General features: G+C 45.1%; 1 protein-coding gene across 3 annotated transcripts in view; it reads left to right on the top strand.

Moving 5' to 3' along the window:
* LAMB4 (laminin subunit beta 4) overlaps positions 1–19,319 on the top strand; it is a 112,018-nt gene that overhangs the window by 28,873 nt on the left and 63,826 nt on the right. For all 3 annotated transcript variants that reach the window (XM_040472946.1, XM_040472947.1, XM_040472949.1), the window contains 5 exons: positions 5,675–5,854; positions 8,055–8,164; positions 10,766–10,845; positions 11,401–11,551; positions 16,565–16,696. In XM_040472946.1, the coding sequence (XP_040328880.1) occupies positions 5,675–5,854; positions 8,055–8,164; positions 10,766–10,845; positions 11,401–11,551; positions 16,565–16,696 (653 nt within the window). The remainder of the gene's footprint in view (positions 1–5,674; positions 5,855–8,054; positions 8,165–10,765; positions 10,846–11,400; positions 11,552–16,564; positions 16,697–19,319) is intronic.

The raw sequence follows: 19,319 nt of genomic DNA, 5'->3' as shown, positions 1-19,319 counted from the left end.
CATTTAGGGGCCTGGGGGTTGGGGGGCGGGGGGCAGTCTGAAAAGGCACTCGGTTCTGAGAGCTTTCCTTTCTCACGACAGGCTGGGCCAAATAATCCGGGTCCATCCCCGCAGCCACATGTGGGTGGCCGACACTGGTGAATCAGGAGACTATTCCGGATTCAGCCAGCAGGGGGCGGGTGGTTCAGGAGGTGCTACAGACACCTGAGTGTCCTGTGGGTCCCCTGGGGGAAGTAGCTGAGCATGGGAGACCCGACTCACCCTGGCCCGCTCCACTTCGGATGTTTCAACTTTGCCACGGTGCCAAAGCAATGGGCATTTAGTAGAAACCTGCTTAGAATTTTGAACTCGGATCTTTTCCCAGGCCAGCCCACACGCAGATGATCCTCTTTCCCAATGCTGGGCCAGGTAGCTAGGGACAGTTCCCAGTCAGACCCCCTGGTCAGGAGCCTCAGCAACCCATATGCTTGCAACCATTCTGGGGGCGCCTGGGTGGCTCAGTCGGTTAAGCTTCCAACTTCCGCTCAGGTCGTGATCTCGCAGGGTTCAAGCCCCGCGTCGGGCTCTGTGCTGACAGCTCAGGGCCTGGAACGTGCTTCAAAGTCTGTGTCTCCCTCTCTCTCTGCCCCTCCCCCGCTCATCCTCTGTCTCTCTCTCTCTCAAAAATAAACATTTGGGGGAAAAAAATCACTTAAAAAAAAACCCAACCATTCTGGACCCATACAACCAGTTTCCACTATCAGTGCAGTATTCAGGAAATTACACGAGACATTCAACACTTTCTTGTAAGACAGGCTGTGTGTAGGAAGATTTTGCCCAACTGTCAGCCAGAATAAGTAGTGTCAGCGTGATTAAGGTAGCCGAGGCTGAGCTGTGATGTTCGGTAGGTTAGATGTATTAAGTATATTTTCGACTTAGGAAATTATCAGCTTCCGATGGGTTTATCAGAGCCTCGCCTTAAGGAGAAGGTCTGTAGTGAAATGGGCTACATTTGACCGGCTGTAGACAATTCATCTTTGCTGAGAAGACACATAAGCTAACGATTACCATCTTTGTTTTAATCTTTAAAAATCTTTCATCTTGTCTTTAATCTCAGCTGTTGAAAATGGAATGTTTTGTGCATATAAAAATAAGAGAGAATACTGTAATAATATGCCCACCAGCAATTGTGTCAAAATGTAATGTCTTACCCCAGGGCAACTTCAGGACCTTAATAACACGTGACGGCGATACAGGTGACTCAGGTACCCCACTGTTACCTTCCTTTCTGGGGATAAACTCTCATATAACTGGCAATTACCAGTACAGTGCTGGCTTTTACACTTTTACATGTTCTTGTCTACAAACAACGTATGTTGGCATGTTTTCAAGCTTTACATAGATGATACTAAGCTGTATGTATCCTTGATTATTTCACCCAACATTATGTTTTTGAGATTTGTCCATATCAGGTAGCTCTAATTCTCCAATTTTAAGATCTATGTGTAATGTCTGTATAGAACTCTTTCTTCCTATAGATATGACAGAATCTATTTGGCCATTTTTCTTTTGATCCCCCCAAAAGCATTCTTGTATGTGTGGCCTTGTGCAAGTGCACAAAACCTCTCCCTAAGAGTCCTACCAAGAAGTGGGACTAATGGATCATGGGGTATGAACTTCTTCCAGTTGATTAGATGGTACCACATTGTTCCCTAAGTGGGGGTACCAGTTAGCACCCACACCAACAGTGGTTGAGTACTCTCATTGCTCTATACCCTGGCCAGCACTTGGTTTTTTCACGCTTCGATTTTTGCTGATGAAAACCTCTCTCATCATTATTTAAAATTGAATTTCCCTGGAGGAATGAGACCAGAGTGAGGCAAGGGAATGACCCAGATCCCAACATTTCAGGTAGCACACTCTCTCAGAGTGATGTAAGTGTGAGGTTATCACCTGCCATTTGCATTAACCAGACAGTGAGCACCTCCTTAAGTTTTGGCCGTAGGCATCTTGCTGGTCTCAACTCTGGTCCCGGCACTGCTGTGGATTATCTCATAGATAAACTTGATTTCAAGTACTGAGCGCGGGTAACTACTGGATCTAAGATCTCACTCTACTTGCAGACTGACAAGTAGCTTGTTATTGTTTAGTGGATGCTGGCAGAAGACACGAAACTCCCCGGTTAGAGACAAAGGACTTTAGTACTCATGGCACAGGAAGTAACAAGATGTTTATATTGGTGTGTGTTCCCATGTCTCCAAGCCCTGAGTCCCATGGGGCAACTCAAAGGATGCCAGGTGGATCCCACATACAAATGAGTCTATGTCACAGCCCAGGGACACAGCGCTTGGAGCATTCATTGCTTTTACAGCAAGGAGAAGTGTGCTTGTTCTTTGTCCAGGGGAAGACGTGACCTCATCCCGGAAAGTAGCTTGCTGACAATGCAACGTTGGGAAAGGGCTGGGTGAAGAGCCATCTCTCATTGCCGGGACACTGAGTAAAAATTGCGCGGGTACCCAAGACCCATGGAACGTTGCCTCTCCCCATACCCAGAAATCCTGCTTCTTACTCTCCGTCACCAGTCTATTATTATATGGGGGGGAGGGGGAAGGGGTTTGCTATAAAACTACAACTTCCAACTTTATGCGATCATCATGCATAAAATGAAGTCCTATACAGAAGTAATTCAGTAGCCACCAGAATGTATACAACATCCTAGATTTCAAACCTTAAATCCTCACAGCGTAGAAAAGGCATAAATGAAGTTTTTGTTCAGATTGCGGAGTGGGTGCCTGACAACATAAAAGTTTACCTTATGTGATCTGTTTAAAAATGAGACAAAGAACTGAACGCTCAGAAAAAAACAATTTCTTTAAATCAGTGTCCTAAGTGTCCTACTTTGTCACCAGAATCTATATTCCGCCCCCCACACACATACCTTTTATTAATGTTTTAAATGCTATGCATTTATAAAAGAAAAAGGAATTGCTCTCTTAGGTGGAATCAGGGGAAAATATAATGTTCCGAAGGTTATCTAACCTAGGAATCTGGAAAGAGACTGCAAGTAACCAAGTCAGATATTCACATTAACCAATGTCTTGTTCCTTAAGAACCACTTAGTATCTGGGTGCCTGGGTGGCTCAGTTGGTTAAGTGTCTGACTCTTGGTTTCATCTCGTGGTTTGTGGGTTCGAGCCCCACATCGGGCTCTGTGCTGGCCGTGCAGAGCCTGCTTGGGATTCTCTCTCTCCCTCTCTCTCTGCCCCTCCTGCTCGCTCGCTCTCTCAAAATAAATGAATAAACTTAAAAAAAAAAAAAAGAGCCACTTGATGGCACTTCTAAAGGAAACTGAGTCAAGAAAACTGGTACCCAGATGTAAAATTAAGAGGCTATTCTATATATACAAGGAGGTGTTTTTTTTTTTAAGTAAAGGCAAATGAGCCTGTAAAAACAATCTTCAAGAGACTCCTCAGTTTCCCTAAACACATGTTTGTGTGTGTGGAAGTCTGTGTATACAAATGGCATTTATTAAGACTGACTAGCAGTCTCCTATAAATTTTCTCTAAATTGTCCTCGTTTGCGCCTAAATATTTACATGATCAGATTCCAGGCATAGGGGTTGACTAATCTCAAGTCTGCTGTGATTAAAACACAGCCAAATGTGATACAGGGGAAAAAAAAAACAACAACAAAAAAGATTTGGTAGATTCAACTGCCGATAATAAGAGTTTGCTGGAGTTAAGTTGTGTGATGCCAAGAAGTTTTATTGGACTTCTAAGGCCATGACTTAGGGTTATTTCAAAGTAAAATTACTACCCATTCACCCACATCCCTTCCCCAAAGGCTACTTCAGTGCATAATTAAATTATACTCTGGAACGCAGGGCTGACCCTTTGGAGTGTCTTTCAGATAAAGTTGACATTTTTCCTTTTGGCTACTTCTAAAATGACTCCAGCTTGTTCCTTCCTTTCTAGAAGCAACTGTATTTAATTAGAAGAAAATTCTGGTTTTTCCAAACTAAGCCGGACCGAATGCTGTTTTTCCATAATAAGATTTCATCACCAGTCACAATCCAATAACAATTGAAAATCAAAAGAGTCTGTCAGACAACCGAGTGTTTGCTTCAATACCACCAAACAACTGGTGGGAGTAGGTTTTTTCCATCGAACTCTCTAACCTGAACGGTTGTTATATAAACCTACATAACATGGCTTTAGATATGAGGAGTTTGTTTTTATGAATCCAAAGTAAACATGTATAAATGCGAACATAACTATTTCTTAGAATCGGGATATTCTTTTTTGAGAGAGAGAGGGAGCATGAGCAGGGAAGGGGCAAAGGGAGGGAGGGAGAGAGGGAGAGAGAGAATCCCAAGCTGACAGCGCAGAGCCCGATGTGGGGCTGGAACTCACAAACCGTGTGATCATGACCTGAGCCAAAATCAAGGGTCAGACGCTTAACCAACTGAGCCACCCAAGCGCCCGAGGATAGTCATTTTGTAATCTTTATTGCGTTCCTTAAAAGTGGCGTCCCTTGGAAACACAGCACCAAGTGGTCATCTGATGTCCACCAACAGACCTGTCCTCTCTACCAGAGCCACAGTAGTCAATACCACTGCCCCAGCCTCTCCCGGGTACCACCCCTCAACACTGAGGGGTGTTGGGGACCTCGAACTATCAGAGAGTTCTTCCTTGTATCAATCACATCAAGCTCTGCCTTTGGTAACTTCTCCCCTCTGGAATGATTCACACCATCAGCATCCCTTTTCATATTCGACTCCTTTCTTGAGTTATTCCAGTTTCTGCTGAAAAGAAAAAGGGTGGCCGGTGCTTCTGCTGCTCCTTGGCTACAGGTGATCGTTTATCTCATTTTGCAGAATCTCTTCATCCAAGCTTTTGCCCCGTCAGCAGATTTCCAAAAAGAAAACAGTGTCATAAGCCTCCCTTACTCTTCTTCCCCTTTCTTTCTTATACGTGCTCCTTCCATGAAGAATTAAAGAATGATCACACTTATCCTTATTTTTCTGTGAGGGGGGAAGGGCAGACATACTTTCTTAACCACATTTCGGAGTTTTGATAGACATTTTATGTGATTTTTTTTTCTCTGTCTCACATCTGTATTTGTATATTTCATTACAGCACCCCACTCCTACTTGCCTCTAGACATTATTCTCACCTTTGGAGTCTTATTTTCTTTCTTTAATCTTTTATTGAAGTGAAATGGACATAACATAAAACTGACCATTTTGCGATGAACAGTTTCCTACCACAAAGCTGTGCGATCAGCACCTCTACCTAGCTCTAAAACATTTTCATCAGCCCCCAAATTAATCTATTCTTCACATGCAGTTTTCCTAATAGCAGTCTTCCTCTGATCCTCTTACTTTAGAATCCCTTAAAAGTCTCTCTCTCTCTCCCCCTTCCTCCCTCCTCTCTCCATAGATAGATAGATAGATAGATAGATAGATAATAGATAGATAATAGATAGATAGATACAGAGGGAATTGTGCAACATTTTCCAAGGCCAGAGATCTGGGAGACATTTCTAAACAGTCCTCGCCCACTGGTCTAGTTGTTTAAACATATTTAATTATTTAAACAAAATAAAGTACTATAGCATGAGTTAATGGCTCTGTTTATATCTCGGGTTTCCCACAATTTGCAATTAACTAAGATAATGCATGTCTGTGTCCCCAGCTTGTGAATGTGACCCGGACGGGACCTTATCGGGTGGCATTTGTGTGAGCCACTCTGATCCTGCTTTGGGATCTGTGGCCGGCCAGTGCTTGTGCAAGGAGAACGTGGAAGGAGCTAAGTGTGACCAGTGCAAGCCCAACCACCACGGACTGAGCGCCGCTGACCCCCTGGGCTGTCAGCGTAAGTCGGCAGCGACCGGACGGCCAGCCCGAATACATTTTAAAGCTTGGGGCCCTCAATTTCGGTCATTGTAAATACCCAAGAGTATTGCCGGCCTCTGGGTTTTTAAAGGTGATTCAAGACCTCCCGCAGATTTTAGTTAAATTAGTTGAGATTTTTTTTCTTGGCGATTAGCTGAGTTTATCCTAAGGAACCAGCAGGGGGCGCTCACATTTCCCCGCTGCAGCAAACATGGGAAAATGCCAAGAAATTTAATGCCGAGTTGCAAAACCTTTCTAAAAATGGTCTCTACTTGGACTCCCTTATACAAATTCGTGAAGTTACGTTATGTATTTATGCATAGATTGATGACTTCTTAAGTAGATTTCAAGGGGTGGTTTCTTTTCTTTTTCTTTTTTTCTTTTTTCAATTACTTTTCTCCTTTGTTCTCACACCTCTCTTAAATTGGTCCTATGTTCTCTGACAAAGAGAAGAACAAAATTAAAGAGCCAAGGGAGGGGTTGTGAGGAAACAAAGAAATTCAGAGTTTTCTGGGGCCAAATGGGAGACCTTTGCCTCTAGGATCATAGAAACTCTTAGCTGCCTGGGGTCTCATAGAACTGCAGATTCCTCAGGGAATCCGGGTAAATAATTTCCCCCTGTCATGCTCTATGTTCTTGCCCATATAAGGAACTGTGGATTGTTTGCATGTTTAGAGAGCAGCATGCTGAATCCTTCCTTCTCCTGGAATTTAATGGCAACATTAAATCCCAGGACAATGGATCATATAGTCAGACCAATTCTCATCACACCTCTCAGTACTCCAAGTGTTTCCTCTGGGTCAGCCCTGACCTGATGTCCTCCTAGAATAGGCCAAATAGTGTTTTCTGTTTTCTTTTCTTTTCTAATAGCTTTAGTAAGGTATAATTCACATGACATACAATTCACCCTTTGAAGTACAAGTCCGTGATTTCTAGCATATTCAGAGTTGTGTAACCATCACTACAATCAATTTGAGGACATTTTCATTACCCCCAAAAGAAACTCTGTACCCTACTTCTGGCTATATACCCAAAAGATTGGAAACAGGGGCTTGAAGAGTGATTTGTACACCCATGTTCATAGCAACATCATTCACAGTAGCCCCCAAGGGGAAGTGACTCACATGTCCATCCATGGATGAATGGGCAAACAAAATGTGGTACATATGCACGACAGAATATTATTTAGCCTTAAAAAAAAAAAAAAAAACGGAAAGAAGTTCTGACTCATGCAACAGCACAGAGGAGCTTTGAGGAGGTTACACTCGGTGAAATAAACCAAACACAAAGGGACCGTGTGAGTCCACTTCCATGACGTACCCAGAGTAGTTAAACCCATGGAAACAGAAAGCAGTGGTTGCTGAGGGCTTGGGGGAGGAAGGAGTTGGAAGAGATGGTGTTTAATGGGCACAGAGTTTCAGTTTTGCAAGATGAAGAGTCCTGGAGATTGGTTGCACAACTGTGGGGCTGTATTTAAAATGTTCAGTGTTATGTTAAATGTATTCTCATGTTACCATGAGAAAAAAAAAAGCACCCCCTGGCCTTTAGCTCCCACCTCCCTAACCCCTCTTAGGCAAGCACTAACCTACTTTCTGTCTCTCTAGATTTACCCCTTGTGGATATTTTGTACAAATGAGATCATCCACTATGTGGTCTTTTGTGACTGGCTTCATTCACTAGCATGAGGTTTTCAAGGTTCATCCATGTTGCAGTATGTGTCAGTATTTTATTCCTTTTTTATGGGTGAATAATATTCCATTGTGTGGCTACTCCACATCGAATGTGTCCATTCATCAGCTGACAGACATTTGGGTTGTTTCCAGGAACACTGGTTTGTCCCACAGGGGAAATGTGTATGTTGCTCTCAGAGCATAGTTTCTTCACAGGACTCAGGACTCAGGATAACTCGGGATAACGGTGCCAGAAGTTCCAGCCTACATGACTTCTTCTACTTCTACTCTCTAATTACCATCCAGTAGCACCGCATGAGGGCTCTGGAAACGTCTGGCACTGGGTTTCCCACACAGAGTTGTATGCCATACAAGAACCGTGCAACCAGGCAGACGATAGACTTGGCAGGGCTGGATGTTGGGTGTTCTTGTGGCCACCCGTTTTGCTCAGCGTGAGCTATTAAGGACAAGGGTGGGGAAATAGAATAATTGTGTTCGCTCTGCTTGCAGCCTGCAACTGTAACCCCCTCGGGAGTCTGCCTCTCTCGGCCTGTGATGTGGAGACTGGCCAATGCGCATGCCAGTCATTTGCCACCGGACCACACTGTGAAGAGTGCACTGTATGTATTTGCGTAGGATTTCCCTTTCATGTGGTCGTGTAGATTTCTGCCGCCATTGCCCGGAGGACACTTGGTCTCGTTAATTGCTTTCCTTGTGCTTGTGTATTTCGGTCCTCCCCGGTAAAAGTATTTACATGACAGAAATCAGCAAACACTAACCCTTCTACAGAGAGCTAGCTGGTTGTTAAACATTTACCACCACACCGACTTTTCCCAGATTGTGCCGAACGGACCCGGGCACCGATGTCAGAAGTTTTATCCACTGTTCTCCCCAACGTACCAAGCAGTAGAATATGACAATTTATCTGCTCCCTTTTTTCAGCCCACCAGACTGTGGAGCCTTTTCTTCTGTCTCTTGCGTATAGTCTCTTTATCACCCCTACCACCCTTTGCCTAGAAATATTTTGGATGAGCTCATTTAAAAAAAAAAAAACCCACAGGTTTAAATGGACTGTAGATTCCTGTGGGAAATAAACTCCTGGATTGTTCTAGACTCCACCAAACATGTGAGCATGTATGTCTAAAATTAGTAAACTAAAACCTTTTTTACGCCATAAGAAATGTGTCATACAGTTAGGGAGTTCAAATCCAACTTTTCCCTTTGTTCTCCAATCCTGGCAGCCCACCATGACATTTTAGAAAGAAAAAAACCCCAAACTCAACCTAGTAAAAGAACAGTGACCTTGATGTGTCTGAAGAAATGTAGCTGCTAAATAAGAAACATATGCCTATTACAACATCGTTCTGTGCTAATGTTTTAAGTCATTTTACTGGAAACATATGAGGCTGGGGCACAGGAGGATGGAGAAAGAAGTCAAGAAAGTACCCTGGAAGAGGGAACTCTGGGAGACAGGGCAGGTAACCTGGACATGTTACGGAGGAAGGTGAGCCACGCCAGCTCCACGGCTGCGTGTGGGCAACATGAAGGATGCCGGGCTGGTTGGCAGGATTGACGAAGATGCCGCATCAGATGATTCCGGAGAGACCTTAGACTCAGGCTGACTTTGTTGGTTTGCAGTGTGACAGCAACTGTATATATAGGTCGCTGGATTGTGTTTGCAGGAGGAAAATCGCTGAGCAGGGGCCACAGTGGGGGAGGGGGTGGGGGTGGGGGGAGGGGCGGGGTTGAAGAGGGTTGCCCATTGTGGCTGCACCCACGTGTCCGCCAGGTGCCCCACCTGGTCCTCCGTCCGGCGGTGCCCCGGACCTGCTCTGAGCCCCATGTGCCAGCACCCCTGGCCTAGAGGGAGTTTTCACAACCACATCCTTGGCGAAGCCCGTCGTTGCACATTGTTTCTGCCCAGACTGAAGTTGGGTTTCGGGAAAGATACCAAAAGTCTTTTGCTGTGTTTTGTAACAAATTCTGTCAGGCTTTAGTGTTTAAAATCAATCTTTCTGAGTAAAATCAGGCGGAAAGTTCTATCAAGATAACAACAACAACAACAACAAAAATGGAGACATAACAAACCCGTTTCAAATGAGAATGCCGTGCCTATTAAGACCTTGATTTTGTCTGAGCATGTTAAATTGAGGTTTGAAAGGGAAGTCGTTTTTGGAGCATTTTATAGTAAATGTTATCAGATTTAAGAAATAGTTGTTTGTATCTCCCCAGCTGCTCATATCGAATAAAGGTCAAGATGTTGCAATGAAGAAAAGTCTTGAATAAAACGGACTCTCTCCTGCAGAGTTTGTTATGACAAAACAGCTTACTTACAAACATGAGAGCCTGCTAAACCGTGATATGCAAATAAGATCTCAAAATCAACCTGAATTTTTTTTTACCCCCAAACATTTTAAGACTGCGGAAGTAAAAACCCCTTGGGATTTTTGTGGTGAGAGAATCTACTGGCTTTACAAAAGCAGTTGCAAATAGGCTAGTTGAAGACCTTCTCCCCAGATTGGCCTTAAATAACTCACCGTGAGGCTAAATTGGTGTGGTCAGAGGAACTGTGTAGTTTTCACCGTATTTTTTAAAAATTTATTTTGAGAGAGAGCGTGAGTGAACGAGTGCTGGGAAGGGGCAGAGAGAGGGAAAGAATCCCAAGCAGACTGCACTGTCAGCACAGAGCCCAGTGCGGCCCTTGAACTCCCGAACTGTGAGATCATGACCTGAACTGAAATCAAGAGTCGGACACTTAACCAACTGGATCCATCCAGGTGCCCCGGCATTTTTTTTTTTTAAAGAGAGAGCAAGCAGGGGAGAGGGGCAGAAGGAGAGAGAGAGAGAATCTTAAGCAGCCTCCACACTCAGGGCAGAGCCTGACACAGGGCTCGATTCCATAACCCTGGGATCATAACCTGAGCCAAGATCAAGAGTCAGACGCTCAACGGACTTAACCACCCAGGTGCCCCCACTGCATTTTTGCTTGGAATAGTATTCAGGCAACCTGCCTGTCCCCTTCATTCCAAGTCCCAGGAATAGGAGAGATGTGTCCTCCAAGGTCATTACCAAGTACACAGGCAGGAAAGGTGACCGTGTGATTGCCCAGGCTGTGTGGCTATTTGACCTGTGTCGACTGAACTGTACTGATTTTAATATTTACCCTTCAGAGCAGCATGTATCTTCATAGCTGGATTCAGCTGAGCATTTTCTCTTTATAGGTTGGATACTGGGGACTGGAAAATCACCTCCATGGATGTTCTCCCTGTGATTGTGACATTGGAGGTGCTTATTCCAACGTGTAAGTCACTAAATGAATGACGCAGTCCTGTGGCTATAGTCTCCACTCACGTTTCCACATTTTATTCTGACCGGCTTCTAGTCATCGGTGATGGATTTTATTCCATGACGAGCAAAGGGTGTTGAAAAGCAATGATCTTGAGACATTAACTACAGCCCAAATGATTTATTTTGCTCAAAATATTTCCAAGGAAGAGATCAACCGTCCTACTGCTTGGGTAACCCACAGGTGGTGGGATAGATGCCGTGTGTGACTTGACCTGCCTAAAATATCAACTTTTTGCCACCCTATAAGGAGAGGTCCTATACTCCTTTTTGCAGCGTTTAGAGCAGAATCAGAGGAAAGAGGTGGCTACTTGGGTTCCATGGATCTGGATTTGCTTTTCAAGACCAGACACGTAGAGCCCATGGCCTCCTAACATCCTCCTCAAGACCATTGATTGATCGATTCAAGGAGCGGGTCCAAACTCAGAAGGCATTTAGTTCAGCACCTCCGTGCCTCTGTTTTATCCCTCCCCCCTCTCCATCTGTGCATGATGGGTTTGTTTCTCCCCAGGTGCTCCCCCAAGGATGGCCAGTGTGAATGCCGCCCGCACATCACTGGCCGCAGCTGCACTGAATCAGCCCCCGGCTACTTCTTTGCTCCTTTGAATTTCTATCTCTACGAGGCAGAGGAAGCCACCCCTCTCCAAGGACTTGCACCTTTGGTTCGTATTTCATTTAGTCTCCTTCCAGACTTGATTTGATGGGGCGGTGGTAAATACATATAGCACACCCTTGAGACCATGGGTAAGGTACCTGGAAAAGAATGGTTTGGCCACCCGTGCCAATCAGAACAGAGTTTATTTAGCATGGAACTGAAGGTTATAGAAACTCTGGAGGCCAGAGCCTGCATTTTACGTGATCTTTGTATTACAAGTCTAGCGCAGAGCTTGGCACATAAGTGGGAATTGGTTGAGGCTGTGGTCAGAGGGACTTGACTTTTGCTCTTTCGATGTGGCTGTCTGCTAACGTGTGTTCATTGAGTATCTACTTCTCTGCTTTCCCCACGACACTATAAACCACGAGATGGACGGATAGATGTGTATGCCGTTCACCACTGTTGCCCTAGCATCCGCCATAGTGTCTGAGCCACAGCGGGAACCTCTCAGACCTCTGCTAACAATGAGCGAATAAGGTTCAAAACGGAAGTATACGATTTCCTCCTGAAGCTGATCATAGACTAGTCATTCTCACTGATGTTCACTGGTGTGGGTGAGGGCAATTGTCACTTGGTGCCCTACTTCATTCCCTCCAAGTCAGGGTCCTGTGGGATATTTTCCCTAAAAACGTATTTCTTAAAAGGCTTGTTAGAGGAGCAGACACACACGTGTGGAACGATTAGAGAAGTTAGACTCCTGTGACAGTCTCAAGCATGTGACCCCAGCCACAGGCAGGAATGTGGCAGGGAATAAGGGGATGTGTGGTGAAAGTCTTCAAGGAGAGAAGACGTGTAAAAGTCGGTTCTGAAGACAGGGTTTGGGTAGAAAACGGGAACTCGTCCAGGTTCCAGCAACTAAGTCGTTTCCTGAGATCTTTTCTTTATCTGGACACCATTGATGGGAGTGATGAAAATGCCCCTTAGGAGGCTTGGAACATTCTCTTCTGCTGACTGGAATCGGGGGAGGGGTGGGAGGCTTTCACTGTCCCTACTTAAACTTACAACCACGGTGGGTAGGATCAAAATGAAACTATTCTATGTCTGCATTCTTCTTCATGATTTTTAATTTTGCACCTTTATGATGGTGACTTAAGAAAACACTTTGGTAAGATAATATTGGTATTTATATTTAGGCTGTAACTATCATAAAATAATAGAAGATATATATTGGTCCCTACCCCTGGTTCCTGGTAAAGAGCTCCTAAATCCTTTGGAATTTTCTGGGGGATAAGGATGTCTTTTGTTCTAATTGGGTGACTTTTAGATGGGGGCTTCTAGATGGGGCCTGGTCACCAGAAAGACCAAGCTTTGATTAGAAGCTTAGAATTTTCCATCCTCCCCACCCCATTCTCTGTGAAGGGGAGGGGAACTAGAGATTGAGTTAATGAATGACCATGCCTGTGTGATAAAGCCTCCATAAAAATCTCCAACATATAGGGTTCAGAGAGCTTCCAGGTTGGTGAACACATCCATGTGCGAGGAGGGTGGTGTACCCCAACTCCAGGGGCCAGAAGCTCCTGATAGAGAACCCTCCCAGTCATAACTCTTCATCTGGCAGTTTGTATCCTTTATAGAATTCTTCATTATATAATAAACCACCAAACATAAGTGTTTCCCTGAGTTTTGTTCTAGCAAATTATCGAGCCCAAGGAAGGGGTCATGGGAATCCCAGTTTATAGCTGGTTGGTCAGAAGTACTGGTAACAACCTGGATTTTCCATTGGCATCTGAAGGTGGGGTTGCGGGGACAGTCTGGTGGGACTGAGCTCTCAACCTGTGGCATCTGACACAAAGTCCAGGGAGATGGTGTCGGGACTGAATTAAATTACAGGACACTCAGCTGGTGTCTGAGACTTGGTGAGCATCGGAATAAACCACACACCGGTGTCCGAGATGTTGTGAGCGTAGTAACAGTGTGACAGTAGAGGGGCCACATGAGAGTGTCTTTCCTATACAACTCCAAATATAATTGCTCCCACTATTTTAGATAAGAAAACACAAAGCAGCTGTAATATCTAGAGTAGACGGACTGATGCTTAACGTATATTCCCCGTGCACCATGCCGTAGCTGCTGAGAAGCAGTTAAGGAGAATGTGCTAATGTGCTAATACAGCTCCAAACCATGAGTGTTGTCCGACGTGAAGCCTTACTCCTCTCTCTGTGGTTTAAAGACAAAGATCAAGGACAGAGAATGGGCTTAAAGGGCCAGGAAAATTGTGCAGAGGATTGGAAAGTAGTATCTTTGACAATTCAAGCTGGGACTGATGTTGTGTTTAAAATACAGCACGAATAATTTCCTCTCCACTAAAAAGATGATCCTTAATTGTAGTAGGAAGAGTTTAAGCTAGACCCTCTTTGTGCATTCATTCAACAAATATGTATTGTGTGCTTACTATGCTCTTGCTTTTGATATTAATAAAACTTCCAGGGCCACCTGACAGGCTCAGTCGGTGGAGCATGAGACTCTTGACCTCAGGGTCAGGAGTTCGAGTCCCACGTTGGGAGTAGAGGTCACTTAAAAGAGAAAAAAACCAACTTCCACTTAGAGCTCTGTCCTTTGCACTTTATATACGTTACCTCATTTGACTTCCTGAACAACGTATCACCTTTAATTTCCAGATTAGGGAGACATTAGAGAAGTTACCTAACTTGCCCAAAGTCACACAGCTGGTGGGCAGTGGACCCTGGATTGAAACCCGGGTGCATCTGGTTCCAAAGCTCTTGCTCTTAACCCATCAATAGGTGCCACCCACATGTGTAACGTTGAGCTCCAGGCTAAGGGCAGCATAGAAAGCAATTAGTCACGGTCTCTACCCTCCAGGAATTTTTAGCTATAGCTAATACACTTACATAGATACCTCAGGATGGGTGCAGAGACGTATGACAAGAAGGGTCCATATGTGCCGTGTGTTAAGATTTCAGAGCCATAAGTGATACTTTATGAACAGGCTTAAGGCACAGAACAATGTGGCCTGAGACTTGAAAGCAATAAGCGTTGCAGTTGGTGGCCTCAGTGAGAAGACAGTCCAGCCAGGAAAAGTTATAATTAATGGCTCAGAGGGGAGACAGGGTAGGTATATTCACAGGTAGAACAGGAAGTTTATATAGGGAAGAAGTATTGGAAAAGAACAGTAGATCCTCCTATTAAAGAGCCTATATTTTACTTTTTGGGCAATGAGAACTCGCTGACGCTTTCTGAGCCAGAGACTGACCTGACGAAGACTGTCCTCAGTGTTCCTGTGAGTGCAGTCTAGTCGCAGGGAGGCCTGGGATGGAGGGAGAGCTTTCTGTTGTAGTCCTGGCAGGCATAAGGAAGGAATAAGGAAGAAGTTAAGAGGTAGCAGAGAGAGGAGAAGGTATGGAGATGATGTGAACAAAAAAGGATGTGAACCCAAGACCATGACTTAGGAGTAACTCTTTGAATACTCAAATCGGAGAATGAAGAAAAAGGACGATTAACTTTCTTGGCGGGTCTTCAAAAGATGTGTGTGGGTATGTGTGTATCTTAATTTTTTCAGACTGCTGTAACAAAAGCACCACGGACTTGGTGGCTTATAAACAACATAAATTTATTTCTCAGAGTCCTAGAAGCCGGGAAGTCCAAGATCAAGGCACCAGCAGATTCGTGTCTGGAGAAAGCCTGCTTCCTGGTTCGTAGATGGCCGTCTTCTCATTGAGTCCTCACACAGCAGAGGGGCAAAGGAGCTCTTTCATGAGGGCACTGATCCCATTCCTAGGGTGTGCCCTCATGACCCAATCACCCCGGAAAGGCCCCACCTTTAATCACCACCACTGTGGGGATTAGCCTTCTCTATGTGGATTTTGCAGGGACACAAACATTCGGTCTATGGCCACATCCTTGCTACTCAAATGTGGTCTATGGACCAGCAAGGCTGCATCACCTATGAGTTCACTGGACTTACAGAGTCTCAGGTCCTGCCCCAGACCTACTGAATCGGGTCTACTTGTTAACAGGATCCCCCAGTGATTCATAGGCAACTTGGGAAGCACTGGTTTGTTTTCTTATAGAAACTACCTGTGGTCACAAAACTTAACATTGATTGGATTTAACATAGTGTGGAATTTGATACAGTGTAGTATAAAGCTAATTCCATAATAGGCTTTCTGCATAAAATCAATAAAATGGTTTCTAATTTTGTGTTGGACACATGGACATAATCCAGCGTGGCCTGTCTGAGGTTCCTCATTGCAGAGGTCAGGCAGCTGGACAGAGAGTGTGGCTGAGAATCACTAAAATAAGCGAGTTCCTGAAGCGGGCCTCTGCTGACCCGAGGGCTGCATGCTCTTGACGAACAAGTAGGGCACCTGTGAAATGAAAAACTCTTGTTTGTAAAACCAATAACGAAGCATCAACCAAGGAAACACCCACGTCCAGAGGACCGCGAAAATCTGGAAATGAACAATTGGCGATTCTGACTGGGTGCCCGCTGAGGGGGATGGTATGAAAGGGAAGCCCGTGAGACCAGGATTTTAAGGAAATGGGAGCCGCAGGAATGCAATTCCTCGGCTTCGTTTGGGAGGTGGCTCTCCTGGTATAACCTCTCACGGGACCCTGCAAGGTCAAATCCCACAAACTGTGAGAACTGCCAGGAATTGGCCTCGAGAGTGTCCAGAGTGACAATGGCTACTGAAACTGCGTCTCTGCCCCATGCCTGCTGTTGATTTTCTACAACTTTCTTCTTGGGATCTCACGTTAAAACATAGCATTTGCGCTTTTTTTTTTTTTTTTAACACCACGAACCTAGGAGATAAGCATAAATGTTTTCCCAGGTTCGAATGTCACCAGCACAGCATCGTTCAAAAAGAAAACCCGAGATGTCATAGGACTACCAAAATTTTCTCATTTTCAGAGAGAAAGAGGAATTATAAAGTGCCTCACGACTCCTTCCTGAGGCTATGAAATGGAGATCGTGATTACCTTTTAAGTTATCAGATAACCCAAAACGCTTGCACTGTGGTAGAATTGGGTTACTGACGCTGTAATTTATTTTCTTTTTAAGATAGCAGCAACAGCTTTGCCTACGTGTGATGTGTACTTCCAGCAACAAGGGAGTGATTTCATAGTTGACAAAGGCACGATAATACTGAAGAGAAATCAGAAGCAGAGTGTACGTGCTGACGAGCAGAGTGAGGTAAACCGCTTCTCCATGGCCGTCGTCTGTCCTGCCTGAAACAAACAATCCGGTAATGTGCTCAGAACCGTGTGGGGCCCATGTGAGTACTCAGTCCCTGTAAGCTGCCAGTGTCCTCGAGGATGGGATGGAGGAAAGGAGGGCACAAGCTCAAAGTAATTAGAGCTTCTGGGCAGAATCCCAGTAGCTTTCTTTGTTTCAAGACAGAAGTTTCCGGAAGGCTGGATTCTGGAGTCAGAGTCAGGTATTGAAAATTCACAAGTTTTTGTCATTTTAGGGACATAAGGAGAGCTGAGGAACGGCTCTCCCCCTAGTTGGAAGGAAGAAGACATGCTGATATCCCTGGGGGTGGTGCATGGCGTCGCCATGTCTAGAATCTGAGACAGTGGAAGCTGGCCAGTGCTAGTGTGAGTGCAGGATGATGCCACCTCCACGGGACCCTGCTCCAATGGCTTCAGAAGGCCAGAGGAGACCTGAGGACATTGTAGCCAGCCAACTATATTAGTTTGGATAATAGCCATCCAACTATATTAGTCAAAGTTGGGGATGCCTTGGGTCCATTCCTTCCTTCATTCAGTACCCTGGGATCTTCACTGAGTTTCCCACATGCGTATGCGTGAAGGGCATGCTGGAAAGCCAATGAAATCAGACACTAGCTGTCTCGTTCACAAACCCAGCACCTGAGTCAGTTCCTTAAACATAAGAGACCTCCTTGAGTGAATGAAGTGGTTGAATCAATGGCAACAAGAATATGTCAGCACGAATGAAGTCTGCCCTTAAGATCACTGTCGTGGAAATGAGCCGTGTACACAAACCACTAATGGTGGCTGGGTGGGGTAAGTATCATAGAAGAGGTGCACATAATATGACACGGACTTCAGATTCAGGAGAACTACCTCTAGGTGAGAGAATCAGAGAAGGCTTCCTGGCTGGTGTTCCTCGTCCCCAGGTCCATGCACACCAGTCATGGCGGCCTTGCTCTTTCGTCTACCTGTTCCTGTGCCCACACCACATGCCCATGAAGCCTTCTCTGACTCTCTGGGCTTCTCATTCTGAGTCCATCTGAAAGAGAAGAGTGGGGAATGAGTCACTACTCCCATCTCCTGGCTCTCTATAGAACAGATAAGCGAACCTCAAATTTTACTGTGCAGAAGCACTGACTAGGGGGCTCATTTAGAAAACAGGTTCCAGGTTCTTACCCTCAAGATCCAAATCAGAGAGTCTGGGACTGGTCAAGAAATCTGCATGTTTGCCACACACCCCAAAGTGATTCTGATACAGGTGGTCCATGACTGTTCTTTGAGAAACACAGCTCTAAATATCCACAAACTACTCTCCTGACTCTTGTCTGAAATGACCACCTCTGTATTATTTCTTGATTTGTGAAACTTCTACTCATCCCTTACAACCCAATGCAGATTTATCTTCCTACTCCAACATCTGGACATAGTTCACTGTTTCCATCTCTGGGGTCACACAGATCTGCAATCTTCAAACTGTGGGTCCTGCCTGTTTGTAAGTAGGTTATGAAATCAATTGGCTGGGCCCAGCTTAGTACAACAGAGGAATACAAAACAAGGGCATATTTTCTTGGTGAAAACTTTGTTTCGGTTTGTATAAATGTGTATGGGTTCCCTGGAAACAGACATTGCAACAGAGACGTGGGTGCATGTGCCTTACGGAGGGGAAGGAACACTCATCAGGAGAAGTCTGTAGGGGAGGGAGGGCAGGAGGCTCGGGAGGGGAAAGTGAGGCAAGGATGAAGTCTGGGATAGATGTAGCCTTGGCCTGATCCCCTGCGAAGGTTGGAAGCATAAATGGCACAACAGAATTGTCCCCCATTGAGGGTCAAGGGCAGGCCTGTTGTGTCCATCAGCCTGTCATGGTTGTGGGCTCCCAGGGCAGATGCCGGCAAGCTCCCAGGTGAGGTGACTCCAATCCAAGGGCAGTTCTCAAGAGAGGGGAGCTGCGTCACAGCAACTGGTGGCTGGAGAGTGTGGCCCAGCCGAGGGGACCCGGCAGTGCACTCACAGCGAGGGCTGGCGTCCGCTCTTTGCATGCTCAGCCCCACACGCCGGGCCCTTTGTTCAAAACTTAGGGAAAAAGAATATTGAAGGCACTGAAACATATAGCATCTTACTTTCTTCCATAGTCTCTTGACTTCCCGGTGTTCTTTTATTTGCCATCTAATGTCGTTTGAAGTAAAGAAATATTGAAAATATAAATTACTGGCACGAATGGTACCATGCATCTTTAGATCGTGCAATTTTCACTGCAAACATAAGGGCGTTTGGCTCATGTAAAATCACTGAAATTACACGGGTTGTATTTTGTAGTTATAAATGCATATGTATTCTGGCCTTCCCAGAACAATGGAATGTGCAAAACGAACACAACTGTTTCTGTTTCACTTGGTATGTGTCCTACCAACACTCCCTACCTTCAGCATACTAACCAGTAAGGGAGGGCTGCAAGAAAGACAACCAGGAGTCGCCCTATCTTTCTTTCCTTCTGGTCATCCTTTGGTGTATGCAACTGGCTAATACAGGGAAGCAGCATGAATAACATCTTTCTCAGAATGCCTTTGCCTTCTTTCTGCTTTCAAAGCAAGTTCTGGTTGCAA

This window comes from Herpailurus yagouaroundi, unplaced genomic scaffold (assembly GCF_014898765.1).
Source record: "Herpailurus yagouaroundi ecotype Mexico unplaced genomic scaffold, PumYag 100, whole genome shotgun sequence".
Lineage (NCBI taxonomy): Eukaryota > Metazoa > Chordata > Mammalia > Carnivora > Felidae > Herpailurus > Herpailurus yagouaroundi.
Note: the sequence above shows the minus strand (reverse complement) of the source record. Positions and strands in the feature narration are given on the sequence as shown.